The sequence below is a fragment of the Sciurus vulgaris genome (assembly GCF_902686455.1).
Source record: "Sciurus vulgaris genome assembly, chromosome: 2".
NCBI lineage: Eukaryota > Metazoa > Chordata > Mammalia > Rodentia > Sciuridae > Sciurus > Sciurus vulgaris.
In genome coordinates this window covers 102618677-102639027 of record NC_136462.1, presented here as the reverse complement: position 1 = coordinate 102639027, position 20351 = coordinate 102618677, and the positions used below count along the sequence as shown (strand labels likewise).

The 20351-nt window shown below is 34.5% G+C and overlaps 1 protein-coding gene across 2 annotated transcripts in view; it reads right to left on the bottom strand.

The window, feature by feature from the left end:
* The window catches only part of UNC13C (unc-13 homolog C), an 869114-nt gene that overhangs the window by 220729 nt on the left and 628034 nt on the right, over positions 1–20351 (bottom strand). For both annotated transcript variants that reach the window (XM_079129872.1, XM_079129871.1), the window contains one exon: positions 8943–9076. In XM_079129872.1, the coding sequence (XP_078985998.1) occupies positions 8943–9076 (134 nt within the window). The remainder of the gene's footprint in view (positions 1–8942; positions 9077–20351) is intronic.

Here is a 20351-nt window from a genome sequence, read left to right as displayed (position 1 = left end):
AAAAGGAAACCACAGATAGTACAATGAGTAAAGCAAAGGGATAATGAAATGGATGGGATATGTTTTGGCTTATGTTTAGATAAGGATTATAAAAAGAAATTAAAATCATAATACATTAAATGAAGTAAAATTTTATGAATATATTGGAAGAATATTATTTCTTTAGGCATATACAGTAAAGTGCTCTTACATTATGTATTTAATTGATATCAATGTAAAATGCTTTCATATCTAAATATACAATTGCTTCCTGCATATAACACTTAACTATCACATAGGTAATCAAATCTCTATAACCGCACAAAACTCAACTCAAAATGGATAAAGGTCCTAGGAATTAGACCAGAGACCCTGCACCAAATAGAAGAAAATGTAGGCCCAAATCTTCATCATGTTGGCTTAGGACCAGACATCCTTTTTTTTTTTATTTGTAAACAAATGGGATACATGTTGTTTCTCTATTTGTACATGGAGTCAAGGCATACCATTTGTGTAATCATAAATTTACATAGGGTAATGTTGTTTGATTCATTCTGTTATTTTTTTCACTTCCCCCCCATCCCTCCCACCCCTCTTTTCCCTCTATACAGTCCTTCCTTCCTCCATTCTTACCACCCTCCTTATCCCTAACCCTAAACCTAACCCTAACCCTAATGCTTACCCCTCCTACCCCCCATTATATGTCCTCATCCGTTTATCAGTGAGATCATTCATCCTTTAGTTTTTTGAGATTGGCTTATCTCACTTAGCATGATATTCTCCAATTACATCCGTTTGCCTGCAAATGCTATAATTTTATCATTCTTCATGGCGGAGTAATATTCCATTGTATATATATGCCACAGTTTCTTTTTTTTTTTTTTTTATTATGGCCCAGGGATACTTTTATTAGGTAAATAAAAATGCATATATATGAACACTAAATGACATGTACAAGAATGTTAATTGCAATCCTGGCTTACCTTTGGGAATCAGTGGCATTTTTTTTTTAATTAAAACATGAAAACTTTATGTAAGTTAGATCTCAACACCACACAGCAGTAGATTCAAATATTAACAGAATATGACAAATCTTCCCCAGGATTGACAGTTTCATCCTATTAATATACTCATTTCACTTTTTTTCTCAGTATTTTTTTAATTAAAAATCATAAATTTACGTAGGGCAATGTTGTTTGATTTATTCTGTTATTTTTCCCTCCCCCCCACCCCTCTTTTCCCTCTATACAGTCCTTCCTTCCTCCATTCTTACCACCCTCCTTATCCCTAACCCTAAACCTAACCCTAACTCTAACGCTAACCCCTCCTACCCCCCATTATATGTCCTCATCCGCTTATCAGCGAGATCATTCGTCCTTTAGTTTTTTGAGATTGGCTTATCTCACTTAGCATGGTATTCTCCAATTTCATCCATTTGCCTGCAAATGCCATAATTTTATCATTCTTCATGGTGGAGTAATATTCCATTGTATATATATGCCACAGTTTCTTTATCCATTCATCAACTGAAGGGCATCTAGGTTGGTTCCACAATCTGGCTATGGTGAATTGAGCAGCTATGAACATTGATGTGGCTGTATCTCTGTAGTATGCTGATTTTAAGTCCTTTGGGTATAGGCCAAGGGTGGGATAGCTGGGTCAAATGGTGGTTCCATTCCAAGCTTTCTGAGGAATCTCCATACTGCTTTCCGGAGTGGCTGCACTAATTTGCAACCCCACCAGCAACGTATGAGTGCACCTTTTCCCCCATATCCTCACCAATACCTATTGTTGCTTGTGTTCTTGATAATCACCATTCTAATTGGGGTGAGATGAAATCTTAGGGTAGTTTTCATTTGCATTTCTCTTATTACTAGAGATGTTGAACATTTTTTCATATATCTGTTGATTACTTGTATATCTTTTTCTGTGAAGTGTCTGTTCATTTTCTTAGCCCATTTGTTGATTGGATTATTTGTATTCTTGGTGTAGAGTTTTTTGAGTTCTTTATATATTCTGGGAATTAGTGCTCTATCTGAAGTATGAGTGGCAAAGATATTCTCCCACTCTGTAGGCTCTCTCTTCACATTACTTATAGTTTCCTTTGCTGAGAGAAAGCTTTTTAGTTTGAATCTATCCCAGTAGTTGATTCTTGCTTTTATTTCTTGTGCTATGGGAGTCCTGTTAAGGAAATCTGATCCTAAGCCAACAAGTTGAAGGTTTGGACCTACTTTTTCTTCTATAAGATGCAGGGTCTCTGGTCTGATTCCAAGGTCCTTGACCCATTTTGAGTTGAATTTTGTGCAGGGTGAGAGATAGGGGTTTAATTTCATTCTGTTGTGTATGGTTTTCCAGTTTTCCCAGCACCATTTGTTGAAGAGGCTATCTTTTCTCCATTGCATATTTTTGGCCCCTTTGAGGACCAGACATCCTTAACAAGAGTCCCAAAGCACAAGAAATAAAAGCAAGAATCAAAAGATGGGATGGATTCAAATTAAAAAGCTTTTTCTCAGCAAAGGCAACAATCAATAATGTGAAGAGAGAGCCTACAGAGTGGAAGAAGATCTTTACCACATGCACATCAGATAGAGCACTAATCTCCAGAATTTATAAAGAACTCAAAAAACTTTACACCAAAAACACAAAGAACCCAATCAATAAATGGGCTGAGGAACTGAACAGACACTTCACAGAGGAAGATATATAAGTAATCAACAACTATATGAAAAATGTTCAAAATCTCTAGTAATTAGATAAATGCCAATCAAAACTCCCCTAATATTTCATCTCACCCCAATTAGAATGGCTATTATCAAGAATACAAGCAACGATAGGTGTTGGCGAAGATATAAGGAAAAAACACACTCATACATTGCTGATAGAGTTGCAAATTGGTGCAGCCACTCTGGAAAGCAGTATGGAGATTCCTTAGAAAACCTGAAACGAACCCACCATTTGACCCAGCTATTCCATTCCTGGGTCTGTACCCAAAGGACTTAAAATCAGCAAACTACAGTGATGCAGCCACATCAATGTTTATAGCAGCTAAATTCACAATTATTAGATTGTGGAACCAACCTAGATGCTCTTCAATAGATGAATGGATAAAGAAACTGTGGTATATATACACAATGGAATATTTGTCAGTCATAAGGAAGGATAAATTTATGGCATTTGCAGGGAAATGGGTTGAGCTGGAGAATATCATGCTAAGTGAGATAAACCAATCCCAAAAAACCAAAGGCAGAATGTTTTCTCTGATAGCTTGACAGGTGATATGCTGATATGTAATGGTGGGGGGAGGGCATAAGTGAAGAATGGAGGATCTTTGGATTGTATAGAGGGAAATAAGGGGAGGGGAGAGGAGGGGTGGGGGAAGGAAAGATTGTGGAATGTGACAAATATCATTACAAATAAGATTACATGAATGGTGTGACTCTATACTGTGTACATCCAGAGAAATGAAAAGTTGTACCCCATTTGTGCACAATGAATCAAAATGCATTCTGTTATCATGTATAACTAAATAGAACAAACAATAAAAAATACTGAAAAAAAATAAAGATCTCTACAACTAAGTTTATGTCCCTCAGTATTTTCTTTTATTGATAGGTCCTTCTGTATTTATTATCTTAATTAATGTTATATCTATAAATACAGCACTTCCATTGTTTTGGACCTCCTTCCTTAACACTCCAGTCAATACAGTCAGAAATATTACTTGATTTATCTTCTCAATACTTCATAAACTTGACCCAAATACTGCATCGTTACGTACAAGGCTCTCACATTTTCTCACTGGGTTCCTGCTGTAGTTACTTAGTAGTTATCTGCACTAACAAAGACGGTAATAAAGGAAAGAAATAAATTTAATAGCAAAAATAATTAAGAAATTTAATAAAACCAAAAACTGTATTTTTGTCTAAAAAGATCAATAAAATTGATCTAGCCAGTAGAACAAAAAAAGAGGTAAGATATAAAATGTCAATATTAAGGATGAGGAGAGAGGAAAGCACTTCAGATTTTATAGACATTAAGAGGATAATAAGAGAATGTCATGAGCAATTATATGATAGGAAATCTGAAGACTAAGATGTAGTGAAAATAATTATTTGAAAGACATGACTTCCAAAATCTTAATGAAGAACAAATGAATAATCTGATTATCCTTGCATTTAATAAGGAAATTGGAGTTTAAGTCTGAAAAATCTCTACAAAGAAAACTTCAGGCCCAGATGACTTTCCTGGTAAATCCTACAAAACACTCAAGAAACAGATTTCCCATTCTCTAAATACTCCTCTGAAAAATCAAAAAGAAGGCAATACTTTCTAACTCATTCTATAAACCCATAATTATATTGATATAAACACCATAAAAAGACATTGTAAGAAAAGATGGGAGAATAGCTTATGAGTGGAACCTTTCCCTACCATGTGTGGGGCCCTGGCTGGATACCAAGCAGGGGATATAAGAAGAAACACATGCACTAATATCCTCATGAACACAGACGCAAAAGTTGTAATCTAATTAATAAGACTATGGGAAATATGCCCCAGAAATGTAATCTCAATTTAAAATTTAAAAATCATTAAGTACAATTCATCATACTAGTAGACTCAAAGAGAAAAATTATATAATTATTCTAAGTTGAAATGATATTCGACAAAGTAAAATAACTATTCATAATAAAAGTTCTCAGAATAATAGATATAGGACCAAACTTCATCAGTTTGATGAAGAATTATGTGTGAAAATCCCTCAATTAACAATATATTTAACAGTGACTAATACCATGCTTTCCCATAAGATTGGAAATACAGCAAGGATATCTTATCTGCTCTTACTAGTTTTAGCCAATATTATACTAGAGATTTTATTGTACTAGAGTAATAATGCAAGAAAAATAACAAATGACATCCAGATTGGAAAGAAATGAGTTAGGTTGTCTTTATTGTTGACAAGAAGATCGTTAGAAATCTACAAAAAAGAAGTAAATTTAGAAAGGCTGACAATGCAAAAGGAATATATAAAAATAATTGTTTTTTACCAACAAAGGGAATTGAAAAAAATATCATTTTAATTAACAATGAAGATATAATATACTTAGAAACAAATTTGGAAAAAGATATGTAAAACCTATTCACTAATAATGACAAATATTGCCTTGAGAAATTAAGATGTTAATAAGTGGAGATATATGCAATGCTTATGGACCATAAGAATTGTTATATTTATAGTTTTGATTGTCTCCAAATTGATTTATATATTCAACATAATTACAATCAAAAGTTCACCAGGCATTTTTCTTTTAGAAATTGACAAGCCAAAATTTAAGTGGAATTGCAAAGGAGCTAGAATAATGAAACAGCTTTTTAAAATACAAATTTAATGAACTTATAATATTTGGGGACATAGCTTAAAACCACCTTTACCACGAAGTGTGGTACTAATGTAGTGATTAATCAACAGAACAGAATAGAAAGAACAGAATTAGACTCTTTTGTAAATAGTCAACTCTTTTTGACAAAGGTGTCAAACCAATTCAATTAAAAAAGGATAATTTTTCAACAAGTGGAACTAAAAAATTGAGTTAAAAATATGCAAGCAAATCAATGAAACCTAACATCTCTTGTCATACATATGCAAAAAAATTAACTGGAAATGAACAAGAGACCTCAACATGAGATATCTAGGATACAACTGTGATGTTGCAAGTTGATTCTGGGTGTTGCTAGAATTTCTTAAATAGAATATGAAAAATTCAAACAACAAAAGAATCCTGTTAATCAATTTGATTACTCAATCAAAATTTTTATAAAACACACAAACTTTGTTCTTTAAAAGACACTAATTAAAAGTGGAAAAGAAAGTTACGAAGGAGGAGAAAATATTATAATATTTTTATCTGACAATAGACCTTCATTAGAATATATAAATCAGCAAAACAATACAATACCAAGTGAACACTCCAATTTGGAAGTGGGAAAATGATGTGAACAGAAATCATCAAAAATATGAATTACAAATAAACACATGAAAAGAATGTCAATTACATTAGGATTCAGGAAATAACAAATTAAAGCCATGATGAGATACTACTCTACACCTTTTTAAAAGGGTAAAATTAGAAGACTAATAGTCCCAAGTGTTGGAAAGGTACAGTCAACTTTGGAAAGCACTTAGGCGGGTTTTAGAAATATTAAGTACATACCTGCCAAATAACTAAACAGAAATGAAATAATATGTTTATAGGAGACTTGTATACCAATAACCACAACAACTTAATCTTAAAAAAATCCAAAAAGTGATTAACAGGTGAATAGGTAAATATATTGTGTTATACAATGGAATATTAGAAAGAAAAACTCAAAACAATATGAATGAATTTTGAAATAGATAAAATGAGATAAAGAAGACAGATCTTAGAGTGCATAGAATATATGATTATATTTGTGTAATAATGAACTTTCCAAATGAATTTATAGCATCAGAAAGCAAATCAGTGATTGCTTGGGGATGGTGGCGGGATGGGTGGAATAGATTGAAAAAGGCATGTGGGAAATTTTGAAGAGATTTCTTCATTATCTCAATTGTGGTTATGGTTTTGTGGCTAAATTCATGTATCAAAACTAGTCAATTACATGCTTTAAAATGTGCAGTTTTATTATATTTAATAGTACCTCAATAAACTTGTTAGGGAGAGAGAACCCTATATCTAAATAAATCTGCAAATATTCCGCTTAATATTTTTCAGTTTCAGTAAAATTTGTATAAGCCTCTAAAAAGCAACCTCATAAAAAATAATGTTTAAAATTGAGAGACTACTACTCAAAAAGTGAACTGATTGATAAATCAATGGAGTAGGAACAGAGAAAACATATAAGGATTTTACTTTAGTTATTCAATAAGTATATATTCCTGGATATATACAGTGATTGAAATAGAAGGAATCCTTTCCTTCATGTTTACACTATACAATTACTATAAACTTATTATAGGATTTGAACTAGCAAAAGCTTACGATTATTTCTCAGTCATAAAAGGAATAAAAACTGCAGTTAATACATTATTTATATCAATAATCCCAGAAAACACAGAAGAAGATTTTAAAATGTCCTGTATTTTTGAATTATTTACTGGCCATGTCTTCCAAAATAAAACCCAAAACTGTTTTAGCTTGACATATCTTTCACAAATTGGTTCGTGCCCTCATGTGTTAGTATACATAGGGCACTTGAGAGACTCTTCATTAATATTACAGACTTCAGTGCCACTGCCGATCCAGACCTGTGGTCTGTATTTCTTACGCTGAAACACAGGCCAAGTAGCCAATGAGATGAGTAATGAAGCTTGATGTGATAATGCATCATGTAAATAAAACAGATGTGAACAAAAATCTCATCAAATTATACAAATGCAACATGGGTCACCAAGACCACATGTCAATATCCAGTTGAGTTTGCCATAAGGCATTGATTAAAAATGAGTAAGAAACAAAATTGAATGATCTCAATTAAGCAAAAAGGCTTTAGAATATCCTTAAAATCTGAACAAATGCAATCATATCACTTTTATATGTTTTATGTTATATAACTTTTATATCATGATTGAATCCAATATAGTCATAATATAATCAAATAGCTTAATTTGTGTTTCTCAGAAAATGTTTGTTTTTACGCTATTGCTCTCCCAATCTTTAGAACAACCTACTCTTCCTCAAGAAAGATCCAAAGAGTGAATGAGAAAGTAAATCTATTCCAAGAAACTAGTAGAGATCCAGTAGACAAAGTACTTCCCAGGCCCCATGATGTGAGAAAGACATGCCGTGAATTAAGAGAGGTCACCGGTCAAAACAGAGCAGAATAAAAGAGTGAGGTTTCTACAGGTGGTGATCAGGAGAAATTACGGCGAGCAGGAAGCAAACGTGGGTAGAGGATTAGGTCTGGAGAAAAGAGGAGGAAAAAAGTGAAAAGGCAAGTGGGAAGCTACCGTGGTTGCATACAGAAGATAGGACTATTTCCTCCACAGTTAGGAGGAAACTGAGGCAGGTGGCGATGGATGACTGAGAGGCAGATAGGATGAAAATTGGGATACTTAATTTTTCCTGTAACTGGAATTATAATTGGATCCCTTGACTATTTTAAGTCTATAAAACCAGTTTTCTGTGGAGCTACTTCATGGTTTGCCTACTTCTGCTCTCCTTGCTGCCCACATCATTTCATGTCTTACCAATAGGTTAGATGCCTACTCCAGTTAACACAACCTGGTTCTCAGTCTGTTACTTTTCACCCTCGACATTAAATGGAACTGGATCTTGGAAATTATCTAGTAATATGTCTTTATCTCACATAGAAAAAAAAACTCAAGGAATATTAGACAATCTGCCCAGTGTCTCACAAACAGTGGCATTTTGAGGTCATGATTATTTTAAAGAATAGAGGAATGGTCATGAATTTAACCCATCTACCCTATCTTGAGGAATAGGACCACAGGATGTAATTTGCAAAAGTGGACTTGTTCTACTAAATATTGCATTGACTTTATTATATTCAACATGCACAACTACTTTGAAAGCATCTTTTAGCCAAATCTTTATTATTAAAAAGCCACAATGGAATATGTTTAATATTATCTTTCTTTTCAGTTTGGGGAGCAGTGTACTTTTTATTTATCTTTGGAAACAATGGAATGGTTATGAAAAGAACCAGAGGAAAGAGGGAACTTATCTAGATGAAATAAAAATAAAGTCTTGAGAAATATTTGTCCCTATGTCCAAACAGACATACTCTACAGGGTTGAAACTGAAAAATTCATAGTATTCCTGAATTGATAAGTACTGTTTTCTGAAGCTTAATTTTAGAAAAGTTTGTCACTGACATCAAAATATAGGTTGTGCTTAAAAATGTACATTTTTAAACTTTAGTGGAATGAAACCCATTCATTTTTAAAACAGAGTACTTACTGATTCAGCACAGGTGTGTAGGCTGTTTTATCCTCATCAATGATAGTGACCATCAATGTAATCAGTTGGGGCCAAAAATCCAAATTCTTGGTGGTTGGCCCCTGATCTTCCCGAGGAATGTCCTGTTTCTTATTCTGCTCACAAGGCACACAACATACAAAAGAAAAGGTTAAATGGGATGACTTCAGTTAAATGTCACTGTCAAATAGGGGGATCAGATAAAAATGTTATGAGAAACTCCTACATCATCTGAGACAAAGCTAGTAAACTCAGGTTTCCTTTCTTCATTTGAATGGCATCTCACAGGATAAATTCAGAGAGGCCAGGCCTGTATTTCTAATCACTCTTTTGTTTTGGTTTACATTCCAAGTGCTTTTTTATTTGGTTCTAGAATAAACATTTCTTTTCCCTCGAACTACTGTGATTTATGCTCTTAGAAATTATTGCAGAAAGTATCCCCTCAATGTGGCTTCTTTCACAAATAGAGATTGAACTTCATGTATGTAAAGGTGTGTGTGTGTGTGTGTGTGTGTGTGTGTGTGTGTGTATGTGTGCGTGTAACTTATCATGCATAAATATTTTATCCAAAGTCACAGAGTGTGCAGAATTCAAAACTGCCTGGTTACAAAATCATACTGCAAAATTCTACAATGTATACCTATTACATGAACATCTGGAATTTTCCCAGTATGCCCACAAATTTATCCAGTTAACTAAAATTTAGTATATCTATCCTTTTCTTTTTTCCTATTCATTTAAATAATCTTTGAATGCTCAATTTACTATACTTCCTGAATTCTTTAACTCTCACCTCTAGAAAGTAGAATGTGGCCTGGCATGATCTGAATTTACCTCAACCTATACACTTCCTTTCAATATACAGAAAATTTATTCTGGTTATTTATTTTGGTGGGTTTTCTTACAGCACTTTTTTCACATTTACTGTTAAAATTTGGTGAAAAATATAGGCAGAGATAATTTCTACTCAAGTATGCAAATAAGTGGGAAGCATATGGCTTATATGACTATTTTTGCTAAATCATCTACAAGCCTATAGGTCTAAGACATCTGAAAACTTTAATTTGTGGCTAAGAAAACACAAAGACTCTGATGAAAATGGCATATTCAGTTTTATATGGCCCAATCTATTGTCCCATTTAATTGCCATGTCTTTTGTCATGACTAGATCAATCACCTATGTTGAATGACTATATATGTATATCTTCCAATGTCAGCTAAAACATACACCTGGGTAAATCCTCACCCTATTATTATTCTCACTTAAGTTAAAATATGGCCCCATAGTGCATTTACTTATTACTACAGACTTGAACACAGATTAGAATGTACTTTTAGGGACACATATTTCTCTAGGGCACTTCCAAAAACTATTTATGGTGAAAACAAAGGATGTTAAAACTTGCAGAGCTAAATTAAAATGGTAAAAAAAATTAGTTGTCGACATAAATTACTCCAAATGGCCAAAATGAACCATAAGAAATCTTCAGAATATTAAGAACTTTGCTTATATCTTATCCCTGAGAACCACTTGAAACTCCTTGGCAGGATTCCTCCTTCAACTCCTGAGGTATATCAGGTTCTATCAGTGGGTCTTTAAGAAGAACGAGGCAGGTTTACAAAATACCCAGCTTGTCCGACTTTTAAGTTAGATTTTTTAAATCAAAATTTATCTTTATTTTGTGAACAGAACTTTATTATTGCCACAGTGATGTAATTACTGACTCATTATATTAAACCCAATATATCTCTCTCACTCACTTGCTCACAGTCTTCTCTTGCTCTCTCTCTGAAGCATTTAGAAATTTGGACAACCTGGTGAGTTGTGAAGGCTGTAAATAAAATTAGTTCTGATGGCCACAGTGGGCTATATTAGGATACTATCATTAATCACTATGATGTGTACATGGCCAAACAACATGTCTTACAAATTTTAAGTAGTATGATTAAATAAAAGGAAATTATTATAAATGATATGTCTAACATCATACCACTTATCATCAACTGCAAAGACTGATATGGAAAAGGGTAGAGACAGCGTAATTGAATATGCATTAATTCTAAATCCCCTTAGGTGTCACATATTGTACTTCCATTGCTCTTTTCTATGACACCAGAGGATTATTAATAGTGCAATTTTTTTGCATCAAATTCCATATATATTGCATCAGAATAAACCAAACTGGATGCTGAATCATTAATTTTATACACAGCACACTGCAGCAGCATAAATCAGGCTTTCTCCACTTTAAGAGATGGCATGTTTAAAATCAGGTGTATTATGATATTTACTGAGTTTCTTAAGAATTAAATTTTCTAAGTAACTTACTAATATAGCCTACAAACCTCTTAGATATTTCACCTTATCATTGGAAAAATTAAGGTAATTGATGATAAGAAAACTTAGGAAAGCTAATAAGTATATTCATATTTACTAAAATTCCTCTGTATTAATATTTATCATAAAAAGAATATATAGCCATTATAGACTGTTTAAATACAACAAAAGTTTATAACATGTTCATAAAATATAGCTTATTAGATCAATTGAAGTTAAGGTGATTATTATTAATAGTGGCTAAAAATTATTTTATTGAAGGATTATTATGATAAGAGATTTGAAAGAAAGTCTGTGAGGGTGCAATGGGGAGAGAATTTTTTGAAGTAGAATGTTGCTAGGGTCTAGAATTGGCTGACGAAGGCTTTCAATGGTTGTTCACAAAGGATATTTTACTACTGAATAGTATATGCAGACAAGCTGATAAGATGTACACTACACTTTCATGACACCAAATATGAAAATACAAGCATATCCCATCAAGAAAAGATCAATATAGAGAACCATGACATGCAGAAAAAAAATACTAAAGTAACAGATGACATCTTCACCTTAATGGGTCTTAATGCAACACTATGAAAATTGGTATAAAATATTTCTGTGGAATTTCATAGATTTGTTCAATGAACATACAATTTTGAAATACCTCTTCTCCGGAGTTGATTGGAAAATGGCCAAGGGGAGAGAAATGCAAAGATGCATAATTTAAATACAAAAACACATGCCAGTTGTGTATTTGGAGAATTACTAGGAAGATGCATAAAAACAGCCTAGTATTTCTCTCTGTCTCTCTCTTCCATATAAACACACACACACACACACACACACACGCACATGCACACACACACACACAAGAATGCATACATAGTCCATGCTCAAATAACTCAAGAAAACATTTGCTTAAATGAAGTTAATTATTTCCAGACTTCTTGAAGCCTTCAATATGCTAACATACATTGCAATTCTCTATTTGCTTTGTGTAATCATTCCTGGTAAAGCGTGTTAACACAGATTTCTAGTCTCCATCCCACTCGCAGAGTTCTTGATTCAGATCTATGATGAAGTCTGAGCATCTGCATGTAATGCCCATGCTGCTGGTCCAGGAATGGATTCAAGAACTACTTCTCAAAGAGCTAACACTAGAACATTATTTCTCAAATGTATATGAATTTGGTAAGATCCTCCACTCTTACCTATTCCTCTCCTTATCTTACAAAACTTTCCACAAAATAAGTTCCTTCATTTCCTCCCCGTCCCCCCATTATGGATTACTATCCACATATCAGAGAAAGTATTCCTCTGAAAATACTTGGGAAATGAAAGACTGAGGGGGGGGAAAAAAAAAAAAAACTCAGTGATCAAATCTTAAAGGAACTTGTGTCATGTCAAGCCGGCTTCATTTTAACCAAACTTGATAGGGATCATTAAACATGGGAGTACTTGGGTACATTTGTGTTATATGACATGGCAGTAGCAGAAGTTTAATTGAAGGGAAGGGAAACATTTTGAAAAGAGTTATTAAATGAAATTGGAAGAACAGGTTGATTTGTTGATAAGAAAAAAAAAAAAAGAGAGAGAGAGAAATGGAAGAATTGAGTGGAGCTATCCAAAAGGTAGGAAAGTCTGAAGTTTCAAAATCATTCTGAACTGTAGAAAGAATTCCAGGAGTAATGCATGAAACAGCTGAAATTATGGAGTAAAAAAGTTTACTCAAAGAGAGGGAGAAGAACACACAGGTGTGGAAAAAACCGTGGGGAAAAATCTAAAAAAGAAAAAAAATTTATAAAAGAGATGAATAAGTGATGGAGAAAGTCTTCTGCTGAGATAGAAGGGAATGTGACTCAAGAGTACAGGTAGGAGGATTAGCTTCAAGAGTAAATGAAGAAGCTGGCTTCTTCTCTGAGTCAGATGACAGAGGCAAATATTGTTGATGGTCAGGAAGCACAGCTAGGACCTTCATCTAAGAGAAGAGGTGCTAAGACATGGTTCTGGAGGTATTGCACCTGAAAGGAATAAGAGTTAGTCTTGATTTGTACCCATAGTGGCCCTACTAGGCACCTTGCCAGCTCTAGAGAACTTACAATGATACTACTCTGGACCATCATGGATTTTCTTGAGTATTGGATCTAGAAACCAAAGAACAGAGTGTTGGAGTTGGTATGGTAGTGCACAATAAAAGCAGGAAAGGGGGATGAGGTGAAGGAAGGAAGATAGGAATTGGAAAGAAGATGGATAAACAGATCCAGAGGTGAGTAAGGCATGAGAAGGGCAGAACGGCAGGTGGGCAGGTGAGCAAGTGGTTGTAGTCAGCAGGTCAGGTAGGCAGGTGGTTGTAGTCAGCAGGTCGTTTGTGTTTAGGCATTCAATCCATGAGTGGGAGGCAAGGAGAGGTTAGATGAAGGACTGTGGAGTTAGATCTAGGAGAGCAGAGAGAAGTGACCCTCGAGGTAAGGTAAATCTATAATGTCTCTGAACAGGACTTCCAGAATCTGTGTGTGTGTGTGTGTGTGTGTGTGTGTGTGTGTGTGTGTTTAGGTGACTGCTGACATGTGCATAATGGAGATGGCTTTAGAAAGCAATGATGAAAGGTCTGACAACAAGGTTTATTGATGCTAACAATTTGAAAAGTCAGCACAGCATGGATACAAAGGAAATACAATGAGGTAATAGCTGAACCTGAACATTTAAAAAGAAATAAAATAAACTTTAAAATATAATAAAATATGGCAAGATAAATCAATTTTAAACCATGAACTCTATGGCTCTGTATGTAATGTGTTTTGTAACTTCCTCAGGCCCTGAGTTGGTGATTTACCTCCTCATACTTCTGAGATAAAGAAATCTTAGTCCTAAAACTTCATAGATTAGAGAAAAGGAACTCTGTCACTGCTTTAAGAGGCAAACAAAGTTTCAGACTCTCAGGGATCTAATATCCTTGCAAAGGTTGATATGGTCAGTTTGTCAGTGAGGAAAAGGGAGAGTATTTATCCTAGTCTATATTTAGACAGGATTGAGGAAGAGAATTTCTCCAAGTGCCCTTTACTGCTTCAAGGCAATCTGGGGGACATTCGTGACATCAGAGGAATTGCCTTCCTGCTTCAGTCTTCCAGAGATTGCAACTTCCCCCTTATTGCCCAATCATACTTCTCTTACCTCCAAAACCAGCAACAGGCATCTGTTCAACACATTCCAAGTTCAATACGTACATGCACACGTGCACACACACACACACACACACACACACACACACACACACACCAGGTTATCCTTGAAGAGACCATATATGACAGAATTCTGACTCAAAATCTGCAGAGATCATTCTAAAAAGACAAATGACAGCTGATATAATTGACCCAGAATGGTCACGACTTGGTCAATGGCTTCCAATTCCTTGTTTTTTGTCCTCACTTCCAACTCAGGATCAGCCAGAGAAAGCCCAATATGCTCTCCAAACCAATCACAGAGTGTACTTCTGTTTAACTGAATTCCCGCTTCCTTATGCCTACAGCCTCTAATCATGGTTGTAATGGTTAATTTGAATTGTCAACTTGATTGGATTAAGATATGCCTATGATTAAGAGGCTTCTGGGTGTGTCCATGAGGGTGTGTCTAGGAATGATTGGAAGGTGGGATAGCGAACTGGAGACCCTCCCTAAGCATGAGCAGCACTGCCCAATAGGATGGAATAAAAGATGGAAAAACAAGGAAGGAGATGCAGATGCGAGCTCCTGAATGGGTTCTTGAATGCTGCTTGGATCATCTGAGGATATTGGACTCTCACTTCTTCACTCTTCCAAAGTGGAGCCAGTGATTCTCCAGGTAGTTTCCAGAAGTCTTCATCTAAGACTAGGGTAGCACTGTTGATCTTTCTTGTTCTGGGGCTTCTGCATCTTGGACTGTGCAGCTGCTCGTTTTTCCAGTTCTCCAGCTGCAGATAGTCAGTCCATGGCCATTGTGGACTAACTAGTTTCTTGCTGTGTAAGCCAGTCTAATAAATTCCCTTTTTATAATCATACTTCCTGTTGATTCTTTTCCTCTAGAGAACCCTGACTAATATAATGATATACCTGAAGCCCTCCCTGTTTGTTACTTTGAGACTTTGCTACTTCCTATCTGCCATTGAGTCTTTGCGAAAGGTAAGTGATGTAGCTAATTGACTTGCTATAGCAAGAACTGAATGAAAAAGGAAAAAAAAATTACTTTGTTCCCGTTTGGATGGTCTTCATATATTTCCAAATATTAATGCCAAATATTATCTTCATTTTAAAGATAAGAAAATTGAGGATTGCCTTAATTTCCACCTATTTTTCTTAACAGATAACAAAACATGTAGACTATATTTAAAAATAAATAGTCTTCATTTCTTACTTTTTAGCCTCATTGCCAAGACCTAGTTATAAGATTTATAGACCCAGATGGAAACTATTCCTCCACACTAATAACACTAAGATAATTTTTTCTTGGAGTTATATATCTTGCATGAGAAAGAAATCTTTCATTAAACAAAGTTATCCATGCTTATGTGAAATCTCTAAGCACTCCTTATGCTCCTGACTGCCAGAATTACAGAGCATTCATTTGTAGTTTGAGAGTTATAGGTACAAACAGGATCTAGTTCTAAATTTGTTTCCATTTGATTTTCCCCCAGTTTTAGAGCATTCTTAATTATTGTCACTGTTTTATCTTCAGTTCCCTGTTATCCCAAAGTCTCCCACTAAATTATTTAATTTTATTGTTCATATCACCATAACTGTTTTATCTGCTTCTCCCAACTACTGTTGGTTTCATTCTGCTCAGTTTGGGGCACTATAAATTGCCAGACGTGGACACAATGGGATGACCCAGGGAATTCAGTTTTCAGTTCTTCACAGACTCCCACCAAAAAGAAAGTCATCAAAATGGTAAGATGGCTTCTAGAGTGACCATGTGAAAATTGCCTTTCTTTGAAATCCTAGAAGTCTAAAGCTCAATTGTTTAATTATACTTAAGCATAGTGACATGAATCTGCTTTCAGTGTGAAGGGTGAACAGAAGACCAAAAAAACAGGGTATGAAAGTGCTTATGGAGGCTTCTACTTAGCAGACAAAAAAGTGGAAGAGGAAGAAGTATAATCAAGATGTATTAACTTTATGTGAGTACCTTGGTATCACACTAGGTACACAACACCTACTCTTTTTCCACTCAGAAAAAGATAGACAGTCTAGATTCCAGGATCTTGAATCTGTAATGAATCAAGGGGACTGTACACAAACAAGAAAAGAAGAGAAAATACCAACACAATAATTAAATGCAAACATTTTTTCCCTCACCCGTCTCAACTTTTGCCAACACCTTTTAGCTTCACCCACAGCATTGTACCTCTTTTCTTTGTTCTTTAATTACACTGTGGGTAAAAAGACTACCAACAACACCTCCTGTAATTTCTGTGCACTACAGATAAAGGAACTAAGACTGAGTGGGCCATTCAAGGTCATACAAGGTCAGGAAAACAGACCTTGAAAACTTAAATGTTCTTTAGTGCCTATTCACTCTATCTTCCTTCTCCTAGAGTTAAAGATTACTGAAGTTTGATAGAAAATATAGTCATATTTTGTTTGTCAACAGATAAAGAAGGAAATTAAGGTATTGCTTATGGGGGTTTATGACCCTCCCCCGACACACACCACTTAAGAAGTTTGAGAACTACTGCTGAATGGAAACAATAGTATTTTTTAATTGATGACTGAACAAGTCTCCCTCTATACCATGTAAAATCAATGGGGCATCCTTTAAAGATCATGCCAATATTTTATTTAATTTTTTCTTTGTCTTTGGAAAAGTTCACTCCATCTCTTACTTAGACCATTTGATCTCCTCACATCAATGGTTGCTTCTACTATTAATCTTTAATGCCACTGTCAAAGTTGCTTTTCTTACCCAGTGAATTTTACTGACACATGGTAAGACACTTCAGTGGTGCCCAGGCATGGGAGGGATTTAGGAAACTAGGATGAATGAAGTTAGGTGCCTGAATTCTATAATTGACTGACTCTTTATCATATACGCTTAATGGTTAGCACTTCCTGTTCTGATCCTGTAGATAAATCTTGACTTACTTTTATTATAGATAAAGCAGTGGCACCTTAATCTTTCTGGAAGAGTAGGGGCAGGGTCAATGTTCCAATTGCTGATTTATTCTAAAATTGGATTTTAGAATTCATTTCAAACATGCCTTAGGAAAACATGAATTGCAACTTATACAGAGAATCTAAGAGAAACATACCAAGGACTGATATTTGAGACTGTGTTCAAATCTCTACTTATCAGTATTTGTCCAAGTCTGGTACAGGTATTATCTACATCAGAATCACCTGTTAGAAACACAGTTGATTTTAGATCCCTTATTCCAGACCACCTTAAATCAGGATGACTAGAAACATTACCTGGTAATCTCTGCTCTGCTCTTATGGAATTCTCATGCCCATAGGAAGTCACTATTAACCTGTAATTAAATCAGGTCAAAATAGGCCTCAAGTTTTAGAAAAAAACTATCTAATTTCTCCTGGATGCCAGTGTCAGTAATGGATTTGCTAGATTTTGCATTCTATCATGATAATAAAAGACTTTGTTTTCGCCAGTATATCTGACAAATTTTCAACTATACACAGTTCCTTAATTTTAACAGAAGGTGGAATATGCTACTGGATATTTACGTGGTATTCCTTCCAGATGTTGATAGACTCCGTTGCCAGATCTTTTGTAAAGCATTAGATTTTAAATGAACATTCACTAGGAAATTCTTGATATTCTCAAATAATATACTGTTGCTAATTGGGAACAATAAAATTATTGAGCAAACAGCAGGTTTTAAAAAGAGTAACCATTCAAAACTAAAATTACAGTGATCTGGTTAGAAAAAAAGAAATGTTCATACATTAGAATATTTCACTTTCATGACAGCAAAATATTCAAAGAATATTCACTGGGTCTTTTCAGTTTTGATACTATTCAAAGAACATTCACTGGGTCTTTTCAGTTTCGACAAGTCAGAGGTATCCTGACATTTACATTGTCAGAACTTCATTCCAAAGTGTTTGGACACTGTAAGCAGTTCTTAATAGCTCTTAATATGCTTGAATTTGAATAGGCCATACCTGAGTATGTAATCTTTATGTAACTATAAAATATCACAATTCTGAATATGGAATTTTAGAAATACAAATCATGTAATAGCATGGTATATATCAGAAAAAATACTACATGGATATGGGATAAGAAACTTACATTCTGCTCTCAATTTACAATTAATTTATTATATAAATTTGAGCATGGAATTAATCTCTTCAAATTTAGTATTTTTAATATTAAAATTAATATTATAAATATGTATATACTTCTTTATTTCTTAAAATTCTAGCAAATATATCTATAGAATATTTTAATAAGATGTTTATTATAATAGATAAATAGATGAATACTAATCACATTAAAAAATTATGGCATATGCTCTAACTAATTGAGAAGATTTTTTTTTGTGTGTGTGTGTGTATGTTTGTGTTTGTGTGCTTTTTTTGGTACTAGGAATTGAACCTAGGGGCACTCAATTACTGAGCCACATTCCCAATATTTTTATATTTTATTTCGAGACAGGGTCTTGCTAAGTTACGTAGAGCCTTACTAGGTTGCTGAGGCTGGCTTTGATCATATGATCCTCCTACCTCAGCCTCCCAAGTTACTGGGAATACAGGCGTGTGCCATAGCACCCAGTGACACAGTTATTAGTATCTCAGGACAGGTGCATATTAAAGTTTCTTGAATATAAAACACTGCTATTTTCATAAGTAAACTCTTGGTTTGATGTTTCTCTTTCTATAGAAAACTGAGATTAAAAAAGAAATATTCAATGGTTCACATCTGGCTGGCACTTATTTTCCACTTGAGATATTATATCTTTAAAAGAACTGGACCAAAGATAGGAAAAACAAGACTAACATGGTAGCTGACTTCAAATACCTGATGGGCTATTATGTAGAAAAAAGATTAAAGGATAAATTGGATTTGTCTTATGTTGTCAAGAAATTAATACTTGTGAGTAAAATTTTCAATTAGGGAAAATTTCAATACAACATAAAGGATATTTAAAAATATCATATGTCTCTAAAAGTTATATTCACTCCCAACCCTTGTCACTTAGAGATAAAACAACATAGAGATACCCCATTCATGGTCAGGAAGTGCTAAACAACTATTCTCTTCTCTATATTGTATCTAAACATTGACCACATGTCTGCTAGCTTCTTAGTACACATTCTATGATTATATGTTTAAAAGTAAATTATCACAAGTACTATTGTCCGGATGTTTGTGTCATGCTACACACAACCCCACCATTCATATATTGATACTTAATTGTCAGTGCAATAGGATTAAGAAGGAGGTGCTTCTGCGGGTGATTATATCAATAACCCTCACGGATAAGATATTGATGAAAAAAATTGGTTACTGTTTGAAAAGTATAAACAAGTTCAAAATGCATTGTGGCAAAGAATGGATATTTGCTCACCAAATCTGTTCCCTTTTTCTTGGATACATAGGTACACTACTGTGGAGGGTTAGTGACAGTTTCAAATCCTTTTATAGATATTTTGTTGAAAAGTATGTTTGTTTCCTTCCCTTGAATATGGGTGACTTGAATCAGTAGAATACAACAGAAGTAACATATCTCTTTCCAGGCTAAAATCTTAAGAAAATAGCAACTCTTAATTTTTGTCTCTTGGACTATCTGACCCTACAGTGCAATCATTATGCTCTGAAAATGCACAGGTAACCCTGGGAAGAGGTCATGTAGAGAAGTAAGGTCAGATCTGGTGGAGTTCCCAGCCAACAGCCAGTTTTACTTGTGAACCAACAGAGTATGCCATATCAGAAGACTGGATCCCCAGTACCACAAAAAAAAAAAAAGTCTGACTTCCAGTGCCAGCCCAGCCCTACAAGCCAAAGCCACAGAAATGACCCTTACCAACCTTTCCCAAATTCAATATTTGCAAGCCAAGTTAGCTACTGTTATTATTTTA